Source organism: Oryctolagus cuniculus, chromosome 8, assembly GCF_051225735.1.
Source record: "Oryctolagus cuniculus isolate XC-2025 breed Fujian yellow rabbit chromosome 8, ASM5122573v1, whole genome shotgun sequence".
Classification (NCBI taxonomy): Eukaryota; Metazoa; Chordata; class Mammalia; order Lagomorpha; family Leporidae; genus Oryctolagus; species Oryctolagus cuniculus.
The window spans coordinates 126,981,660-126,993,127 of NC_142874.1; the positions used below are offsets into that span (position 1 = coordinate 126,981,660).

Sequence of the window (11,468 nt, forward strand, 5' to 3'; positions counted from 1 at the left end):
CTGTCATCCAGCCCAAAACCTTAGAACTTTAAGATTTATGTTTTATCACTGGTTCATCCTTTGTAAGACACAACAATTCACCATTGTAGCAAGAATGTGGATATTCTTCATCTACTTATCTTTTCCTTCTTTAGGTCCCTTTCCCAATACTCTACGACAAGTTGAGATAGAGATCATAAGTAACGATGTTTGTAATCAAGTTAAGGTGTATGGTGGTGCTGTTTCATCAGGAATGATATGTGCTGGATTCTTGACAGGAAAACTAGATGCATGTGAGGTAAGAGTAGACTCAAATTCACAAAAGTTACTCTCTTTAGCAAGGATGGACTTGCTGACTGTAAATTCATGTTACTTCATCTGATTCCATCAAATTAATTCATGAATGAGAAGGGAGAGAGGAGAACAATCAAAAGGAGTGCGAGATACACAAGACACACTCATTTAATAATTTGCTGTTGAGGAAAGTCATCTGTAAAAAATGGTGGTCAGCTGCAAAATAGAACTTTGGTTAGAGAAAAAGCAAATAGCAGAAACCAAGTCAAGAAGACATGTAATTATTGCTTCAAGCCATAGTCATCACCAATAGTTACGTACCTAATCCTTGCTAATTGCAAAGCACTGTGGGACAGATCTGCAGATATCTCCATCGTCCATAAATTCTTGCAACACCAGTGTTTAAACATTCATCTTTACACAGCATACATCCAGGTAGAATTACACTATTCAGACAAGATTGAGCATGTTGAAGGTTGTATGTCCATAGGTAGAATTATACTATTTAGAACTAAATTCGGTAGTACATATTCATCTACACTAACATTCAAGTGTCACCTCACAGGTCATTTCTAGAAACTAAGTAAGTAAATAGTTTTTTCCACAGTCAAAACTTTAATTTTAAGCAGTTAGCATGTAAGGAGAACACAAATTTTAAAGTATGGTTATTTAATGAAATAAAAATAACCAAAAGATGTGGTGCTTGGCTTAGCATTTAAGATGCTGGTTGGATGCCTGTGTCTTACATCAGAGTGCCTGGGTTAAAGTCCCAATTCTACTCTTGATTCCAGCTTTCTGCTAATGTGTACTCTTTGAGGCAGCTGGTACCGATAAGGCAGCTTAGTCTCTGCCATCCAAGTGGGAGACCTGGTTGAATTCCTGGCTCCTGTATTCAGCCTGAGCCAGATCGGGTCATTGTGGACATCTGGGAAGTGAAGCAGCAGATGAGAGTGCTCTCTCTCTCTCTCTCTCTCTCTCCATCTATATAAATAAAAATTTTACAAAATAAAATAATAAAGGTTTAATTTATAGCATTTGAAAATGGATCCAACAGTTTAGCAATTCTTTAAAGATTTAAGAATGGCTCTGAGAATTTGATGTGTATACAGAAGTGCCACAATTCATCTGCCAATGGCTGTGTGTCCTATAATGGTAGTAAGCATTCATTCACTTAGCATTAGCATTTTTTTTGTAACTGCGAGGTATTGTGGCAGTTACTGAAGCCAATATGAACATTTAAAAAAGTCAAGGGCGGATGTTTGGCCTAGCCTACATCCCATATGGGTTGCAGCTCCTGACACTGGCTCCCTGCTCATTCAGACACTGGGAGGCATCGATGAAGACTCAAATAATTGGGTCCCTGCCACCCATACGGGAGACATGGATCGTGTTCACAGTTCTCAGCTTCAGCCACAGCCCAGCCCCGTCCATCTGGCCATTCTGGGCATTTAGGGAGTGAAAATGTGGATAAGAATTCTGTCTCAATTAGATAAGGAAATTCGTTTTAAAAATCATAAAGAATCCACATGACTTACAGTCTAATAATATAACACAAAAGTAACTAAAACATGTTAACCAAAAATCAGGAATTGGCTACATATTGTGGAATACATGGTCTCTTTTCACTCAATTTACTGTCTCAGGTGAAGGAAAAACCATGTGGATGATCTAAAATACACCTCAATCTCATGACTTGAGAGAAATATAACTAAATCTACACAGAAACATCTCTTTCCATTGGTTCACACTCCCTTATTTCTTATCACCACTAGCATAGCAGAACACTGAGGCACTAAATTACCTTATGGGCACAAGGGATAATTACTGCAGAGGATTGTTTTGGCAGACAGATTTTCAAACTCTTCTCACTAGACACCAGAGATAAGGGCACAGGGCCCTAGAATTCAATACCGGCTTCAAGTAGACTAATTTTTCGTGTGTGTGTGTGTGTGTGTGTGTGTGACGCTAATCTGTAATGGGCTTCCAAATAACACTTCTTTTGAAAGGATAGCTCCATTACTAAAAGATACATTTACAAACATTTGTCTAAACAGTGGGTTAAAGATAACAGTGAAGTCTCCTCATTCACATATTTTAAACCAGTTCACTAAGACACACTAGTAAGGAACATTAGTTTGTGAGCAAAATCTTTTCAGTAATAAATCGTGTACATTTGCTTGGAGTGCCCTCTGCTTGTCTCCCTCCTCTCCAGTCTATTCCTGCACATCAGTACAACATCCAGAACATCTCACTATCAATGCATGTGAGTGGGACAAGGTGAGGTTCAAATGCAAAGGAAGAGGTTGTTTCTAGATAAGAAAGTAAGGAGAGGTTTTGTGGAGGACATAACATTTTAGTTGAGCCTTGAGGTCATAATGGATGCATGACCTGGCCTTAGGTTCACTTTCTAGTACCCAATTACAGCAAAATTAAAAATTTTATAAAGACAACATGAAAACCTTATCTTTATTCACACCAGCTTCCAACTGAAGCTATTAATAAGAGGTAAATAATAAACTTAATTACCACATTAGTATGACAGTTATTTGGATAACTAAAATAAATAAATAAAATTAGTTTCATATATTTAATTCAAATTTGTTGGATAAATTTATTAGATATTCATATTCCAATTAGCCATTATTTCTGACATCCCATTATTTTTCACACTGATCATGTTTTTTCTCCTTCTCCAGGGTGATTCTGGAGGACCTCTGGTTATTGCACAAAACAGAAACATCTGGTACCTCATTGGAATAGTAAGCTGGGGAATAGACTGTGGGAAAAAGAACAAACCTGGACTTTATACCAAAGTGACTCATTATCGGGACTGGATTAAATCTAAAACTAACATCTAGTGCAACAACTACACCTACGTTCTAACTACAAATGTCATGTGTGGTTTCTATCAGATTGTGTTTAGTGTATGTTGCTAAGTGTATTGTCGTTGAATTCAAGATGCAAGTAACTGCGATCTGACAACTTTCCCCTTGAACAGTTGGAAGGCTGTGTTTTGTTGACCAAGAGCATAGGAGGCACTGCCAACTCCACGAAGATCTTCCATTGCGTCCAAGTGTCACTAATCACGTTCTTGTTCGTCTTCCAGTCACTATTACATTTTAGAGTAGTCTGGCAGTTCAACCCAGGCAAGGGGCTAAGCAATCTACATTTTCTCTGACACATCATACTTCCCTTCCCTGATGGTTCCCCAGTTTCTGTCTTCCTCAACAGATGAGGCTCATTATATGTTATAGACAGATCAAAGAATTAGTGTTGGCCAATTCTATCACAAATGATTTGGTGCAGATTTCAACTTCTTTAAATGATTACACTGTTGGTTATTTTGAAGCAGTTGATAAGTCCTTGGATAAGATAGCAGAAGAACTGGAAATATTGTCTAGCGTAGGATTCTGCTCTGAACTGTGTAAACATGCCTTTAATGCTCAGAAACAAAAGATCAAGTTTCTTGGCCTTTCATGAAGTTGAATGAGAAGAGGCAAGAATTCAACAAGAATGAACTCCACTGAGCTCAGTCTCCAAAAACAAGAGAGGATCCACACTTGGCATAAATTTACTTTTCACTGCTGTTTCATGATCTGTTCATGCATTTTATTTAAACATTTTTTCAACCCACTTTAGGACAATTTGGGGGCCTTCAGAATGGGGAGTCAATATAAGTTAGATATTCCTAAACAACTTACATGAGAAGCCAAGATAAAATAAGATATTCATAAACAATTTGATAAAGGATTTTGTAAAGACCTTATTGTGAATATTTAAATTAAATTAAAAATAGGCATTTCTTGAAGAATGATATTTATACAAAGTCTTCAGATAATCAAGAAGGCATCTTTGGAATGGTTAAATTATTATGGAAATGTCATTTCCATATGTATTTGATTACATATTTTATAGTACTGTATGTGGTTATCAACTAGTATATAACAAAACTAATTTGCTGAATCTGAACGTTTATTTGCTTTCTTCCCATGTACAAGTAATTTAGTTAATGAGATAACTTTAAAAAATATAAACAAACAAAATGAAAAATAAATAAATGAGATAACTTATTGTTAAGATTGGGACAAGGAGTAGCCCAACATTGTGGCATAGCAGATGAAATTGCCTGTGATGCCAGCACCTCATATTGGTGCCAGTTTGAGTCCTGACTGCTCCACTTCTGGTCCAGCTCCCTGTTAATGGCCTGGAAAAAGCAGTAGATCCATGTGGAAGACCCAGAGGACACTACAGACTCTTAGCTTCAGCCAAGGGGTTGGCCAGTGAGGCCATGTAGGGTCTGAACCAGCAGATGGAAAATCTCTCTCTCTCTCTCTCTCTTTCTACCCCTCTCTGTATCTATGACTTTCAAATGAAAGAAAATTAAAATAAATAAATAAAAGGATTTGGAGGGTTATATCAAGTAGCAGTCTCTCTTGCCCCACATATTTTATTGTATACATTAAAAATATTTATGATAATAAATTCAGACATTACCTTTGAATCATCACTAGAATACAGGTTTCTCAATCATGGTGCCTTTGATTTTGTCACAGATAATTGTTGGGGAAGACTGTCCTATGCATGGTGACTATTTAGCAACATTCCTTACCTCTACATACTAGATGCCAATAATACCTCTCACCAAGATGTGATAACCAAAAATAAATCCGGAAAAAGTCAAATATCCCCTATGGAGCGAAAAGTACTTCCAGTTAAGAACCACTACAATGGAATCAATAGTAGAAGAGAAAAAGTCTCTATATTTTTAAGATTTTAATTTATTTATTTGAGAGCAGAGTTACAGACAGAGAGAGGAACAGTCAAAGAGAAAGGTATTCCATCCGCTGGTTCACTCCCTAGATGGCAGCAATGCTCGGAGATGGTCTAATCCAAAGTCAAGAACCTGGAGCTTCTTCCAGGTTTCCCATGCAGGTGCAGGGGCCCAAGCACTTGGGCCATCTTCCACTGCTTTTCCAGGCCATCAACAAAGAGCTGGATCAGAAGAGGAGCATCTTGAACACAAACTGGTGCCCATATGGGACGCCAGTGCTTCAGGTAGAGGCTTAGTATACTACATCACAGTGCTAGCCCCGAAAAGGTTTCTACTAAAAATTATGTACTCAAATTTTCTTCATAAATTTGGAAATATTTTTCTTATTTCTCTTTTAAGTGATAATGCCTTGGAAGTGCTAAAACAAAAACCCGTTTGTTATACTCCTATCTATACAATCTTCACCAAACAAGGATCATCTGGGAACTGAATCAGGCAGGAAGATGATGGAGGAAAGATTCTTTTTGAATGATCAGCCGCTGCAGGCAACTAATTCCTACAAGAAGAATATGAGTGTACTTAGCAAGTCATTTGTCAATCACTAAACCCTGAATAATTGCACCAAGAACACTGTGATTAATAACCTCAGAGTGCATACATAGATCCTATTTGAAAAGGGGTTTATGTATGCAGCTGAGTGAGAATGGCCCAGTCTGTCACCCGCTAACACTGCAAAATGGAGAACAGGAAACCTCTATGCACCAAAAGCTGCACTGTGCAGTATGGCAGCTCCATTAGGCTAATCAGATTTAAATTAATTAAACAAATTGAAACTTCCTTTCCTCAGTCACATTAACCACATTGCAAGCACAAAATGCTTGCTTGGGGCTGTGGGTATCATTGGGACCAGCACTGAGAAAGAGCCTCTCCATCACCACAGAAAATCCTACTGGACATCCCTGAGCTGGAGCGTTCCAGCAAACCTCTTCCATAATCACTTGTTCATTCATCTCACAGATATTTCCTGAACCTCTATGTGTTTGGTATCATCTATTCTAGATGTTGAGTATAACTGTGTTTAAAACCAAGCCCATCCCCCCTCCCCCAGGGCTGGCATTATGGCATAGCAGTTAAAGCTGCAGCCTGTGACCCTGGAATCCATATGTGTACCAGTTTGAGTCCCGGCTACTCCACTTCTGATCCAGTGCCCTGCTGATGTGCCTGGGAAAGCAGAAAATGGCCCAAGTATTTGGGCCCCTGTCATCCACGTGGGAGACCTGGATGAAGTTTCTGGCTTCTGGCTTCAGATCAGCCTAGCTCTGGCCATTGTGACCATTTGGGGAGTGAATCAGCAGATGGAAGATCTCTCTCTCTCTCTCTCTCTCTCTCTCTCTGTCGTTCTGCTTTTTAAATAAAGAAATAAATCATCTTAAAAATAAAAAATAAAGGCCGGCGCCGCGGCTCACTAGGCTAATCCTCCGCCTAGCGGCGCCGGCACACCGGGTTCTAGTCCCGGTCGGGGCGCCGGATTTTGTCCCGGTTGCCCCTCTTCCAGGCCAGCCCTCTGCTGTGGCCAGGGAGTGCAGTGGAGGATGGCCCAGGTGCTTGGGCCCTGCACCCCATGGGAGACCAGGAAAAGCACCTGGCTCCTGGCTCCTGCCATCGGATCAGCGCGGTGCGCCGGTCGCATCGCGCTGGCCGCGGCGGCCATTGGAGGGTGAACCAACGGCAAAGGAAGACCTTTCTCTCTGTCTCTCTCTCTCTCTCACTGTCCACTCTGCCTGTCAAAAATAAATAAATAAATAAATAAATAAAATAAAAAATAAAAAATAAAGTCATCATTCTCAAGACCACATAAAGAGACATAAGCATTTTTTGTAACTGCTGCTGAAAGCAGCAGCCCTCCTGGGAAGTGCGGCCAGGCATTGCTCCATTGTTTTTAGACTGTGCTCTTTATCTGGTGGCCCTGGCCACTAACAGAAAGGAAACTCTCCATTTGAACTACAGCAGGTCCATAGGTAAGATTAAAGTGGTCACAAACCAGCTTTTCAATCTGCCCTGGAAAAGTCCTAGAACTTATCCAATTAATAGTACATAGAATAAAAAACGGGTTTTTTTAATCATTTTTAAATCACCAAGGTATTTCTTATAACTTAAATACATTAATAGGAACCAAACAAAAGAGAATGTCTCATTGAGGGGAATCAAAGGAACTTAATCACACAGATTAAGAACAAAAAAAATATTTTAAGCAGGCATCTAGCCCAAATAAAACAATAATTGGATCACACAATCTATTGATGTCATTTTATTGTGGTTAAATGCAGAAAACATGGAAGCAACAGGTCACTGTGACACAGTTGCATGAGAAATAACATGAAGACACTTAGACCAAATGTGTTACTATGCTGCCACCTGCTGATCCAGGTTACTTCTTACAGCATACTAATTGGCATTTCATTTCAAGCTATAAAGTTAAGTGCTTTCCCAACATAAAGTGGTATAAAGGAAAATACAGCAATCTCTCCATGATTTGTTCCTAAGGAAATAAAAGTTTAAAGTTCTGTATATCCTTTTTATGTTTTTCACTGTTTAAACAAACTATATATCTATTCACTTATCAAGGGACTCCCCACTTTCTATATCAAAAAAAAAAAAAAGATCATTTTGGTGGCAAACATTGGGCACAGCAATTCAGACGCCCCTTGGGATGCCCAAATTCTGTACAGGAATCCCTGGTTCTATTCCCAACTGCATCCCAATTCCAGCTTTCTAATGCTCACACTGTGAGGCAGCAGGTGATGTCTCAAATATTTGCATCCCTGACACCTACATATAAGACCAGGATGGAATTCCATGCTTTGTCTAGAGCAGTGTTATGGGCATTTGGGAAGTGAGCCAGGGGATGGAAGATATCTTTCTGTCTCTGTCTCTTTCTCTCTGTTCTCTCTCTGTGTGTCCCTCTGCCCCTCAAATAAATAAAAATATTCAAATAAAATTTTTTAAAAATACTCATTTTATAAGTGCATACACATGTGTGTCTGTATATATTTCTTTCTGCCAAAACAGTGAGTTAGCACAGGACACTTGTTTCCTCTTCCATATCAACTGCAGATAAACTATAAGAGAAAGAGGCTAACATGGATTTGGGGCCACAACTAAAAGAATGAGGCCATCCAGAACTGCAGTGCAAGGAAGGGGAGGAGGTTGACTACTGCAGTGGCATGAGAGAGAATAATAAGAGAAAAGCTTTTGAAGTGTTATTCTTGCATTCCCCCGACACTCTGCCTTGCCCTGTGTTACCTTGAGTCAATGTTTACGTGCATTTTCCTCTCAGAAACCACTCTGAGATTCCAGATCTTCAAATCTGGAAGTATCACAGCAAAAACCTGTTGAAGAGGAATTTCTGGGAAGCGTAGCATCAATCAGTTGTTTTCATTTTTTGCTTTTGCTATCCTTATCCATCCAGACCTCCAGGGAATAAAAATGTAGAGAAAGTGCTTCCATCCGGTGCTGCTTCACTCTAAGTTTGTCAGTGCATCTCCCACTAGAAGAGTCAGCTGTTCAAGAGGCAGCATTGGGAAAGACTAATACGGTGATTGTGGCCCTGAGGGGCTCTCTATGCAACTCACCCTCTCCCCTAAACTCAGCTTGAATGGCAAAGCCCTGCCTTTTGCCTTCCACAGTGCATCCTTTCAGATAAAGTATGGGAAATATGAGATCCTAGTTCAAAATAAGCAGACTCTGAGCAGAACAACTTCCTCAAAAGAAAGTCATCACATCTCTGAAGCAGGAGGATCAGAAAAAAACAAATCAAGAAAGCAAAATAAGTGTGATACCAATGCGTCATACAGGAGGCTATTAGTCCTTTGTCAGTGCTCATGTCAGTCATCTGAGACATTAATAAGAATGTATAAAAGAGAGTGAAATGGAAATTTTAGACCTGGAAAATCTGAGTTTAAATAAAAAAGCAAAGTTGATGATATAAATAGTCAGATAGTGGGACTGAAAAACAAATTCATAAGTTGGAAGCTCAAATAGAGAAACTTTTTTGCAGAAGGCAGAAGGAAGGGATAAACATATATGCACTAACCTTTTTTTCTCTTTTTTTAAACTGTTATTTAGTAGATATAAATTTCCAAAGTACAGTTTATGGATTACAGTGGCTTTTCCCCCCCATAACTTCCCACTCACACACAACCCTCCCATCTCCCGCTCCCTCTCCCATTCCATTCACACCAAGATTCATTTTCGATTATATTTATATACAGAAAATCAATTTAGCATATATTAAGTAAAGATTTCATCAGTTTGCCCCCACACAGAACACAAATTGCCAAATACTGTTTGAGCACTACTCATATCATTAATTCACACTGAACTACACATTAAGGACAGAGATCCTACATGGGGAGTAAGTGCACAGTGACTCCTGTTGTTGACTTAAGATATACATTAACTTTTGAAATTTCAGAGATATGGAGAATTGAAGTAGCGATGCCAACATCCCAAGAAAAGGATTTTCAAATGGAGAAAAAAAAAATAATGATGGGGCAACATTTGAAAAATAATGAAGGTGAGATTTTCATAAGCAAAGAAAAATGAAAAACTTTTATTTTACAAGGTTCATAGAGCTACAAGTAGGGGAGATGAAGAGAAATCCATACCTAGGTATGTTACAGTATATTATAAAATATTAAGGCAAAAACATTGCAAAATTTACCAAATGAGCCAATCACCAAAAAGGAACAAAATCAGATGGTATCACCCTTCTCAGAAGAAACACTGGAAACAAGATAGCAATGGAGGAATATTTTTTGAAGTATTAAAAGAAAGAAATAACAAACCTAGAATCTCATACCCAAGATTCACCTGGTCTCCATAAATTCTCACTTTAACAGGGGAATCCATCATGATGTTTGTGCCTCCAATATCCATATTTACTCAGATGCTACTTTTAAAAATTTATTTAAGTCATACAAATTTCATGTTTCATATATACAGATTTGGGGAGATAGCGACACTCCCCCCCACCCTCCCTCACACCAACATTCCAACTCTTCCTCCCCCTCCCTCATGCATTTCCACTCTTAATATTTACAAAGATCTATTTTCAGTATACTTAATGATCATACAGTTAACCATACTCTAAGTAAAAGAGTTCAACAAATAGTATGAAAGGAAAAAAAAACGCTGTTCCTCAATGGAAGAGACAAAGGCTATAAACAATCATCAAATCTAAAATTGTCTATTTCACTCTAACACATTACAATTCATGTACTCTATTAGTTACCTCAGATCAAAAACATTTGATATTTTGGACTTATTTCACTAAGTATAATGGTTTCCAGTTGCATCCATCTTGTTGCAAAAGACAGGATTTCATTTTTTTTTAGAGCTGAGTAGTACTCCATAGTGTATATATACTATAATTTATTTATCCAGTCACTAACTGATAGATACCTTAGTTTTGAAAGGGCAATTACCAAAAAGAGCTATAAAGCAAGAAAATAATATTCATATAGTTAATATTCAGAGAAATATAATTAAAACAAAAGTAAAACATCACTTTACACCTAACAGACAAGTGGAACAATGTCAAGTGTAGGCAAGAATTAAATCTATGAAATGCATATTGAAGCAGTTAACTGTTCATCACGCTGCATTTTCACGACCTCATAGCCCAGGAATTCTGTAGCATCCCATATCATACATCAGTCACTTTCAAATTGTATGCCAGTACATTTTCTTCAGATTAGAACACAATCAATGATCCAGCTGTATATTTAATTGATGAAGTGAGGAGAGAAGTTTCTCAGGTTGAATAAATTTCCCAAGATTGTTAGAGTAAGTGATAAAGAATCATCCAACAACTCTATGTAAAATAACCAACATAATTTTATCTCTTGTAGTTGGACAAATACAAATAGACAGATTTTGAACACCAATCTTAATTTAAAAGGTTCTCATGTCTATGGCAAACATTTGTAACTAATTGACAACTTTTAACAGAATAAGCACATTAACATAATCCCATCTTCTTGGCCTGATTAATTAAATCAATATGATAATTATAAGATCCTCCTAGATAATTATTCAACCCCTTCCCTTCCCTTCTCTTCACTTTTCTTCCCTTTCTCCTCCTTTCTTCCTTCTCTCCTTTACATTTCTTTCTCTTTCTTCTTCTCATTCTTTCTTTCTCTCCCTTTTCCTGTTCCCTCTCCCCTCTTTTCCAAGGAACAGGTTATAAACAGTCATGAAACCTTCAGGACAATTGCTTTCACAGAGAACATCTCTTATAAGACATTAAAGAAATGCTGAGTACATGAGATTCCCAGTACACACAAACCACTATAACCACAACTGCTTCAACGTGATTTGTTTTATGTCTTTAGCTTCGGAAAAAAATTCAGTTAGAACAAAC

At 38.1% G+C, this 11,468-nt stretch overlaps 1 protein-coding gene across 4 annotated transcripts in view; it reads left to right on the forward strand.

Annotated features, from left to right (window-relative positions):
• LOC100344499 (transmembrane protease serine 11G) overlaps positions 1-7,704 on the forward strand; it is a 42,202-nt gene extending 34,498 nt beyond the window's left edge. Inside the window, exons 8-9 of one of the 4 annotated variants that reach the window (XM_089302696.1) lie at positions 135-277; positions 2,970-7,701. In XM_089302696.1, the coding sequence (XP_089158822.1) occupies positions 135-277; positions 2,970-3,131 (305 nt within the window). In that variant the 3' untranslated portion in view covers positions 3,132-7,701. Of the gene's footprint in view, positions 1-134; positions 278-2,969 lie in introns of those variants that run through there. The other 3 variants (XM_008267799.5, XM_089302697.1, XR_016212141.1) reach the window with 3 other exon arrangements.
• Positions 7,705-11,468: the final 3,764 nt, after the last annotated feature.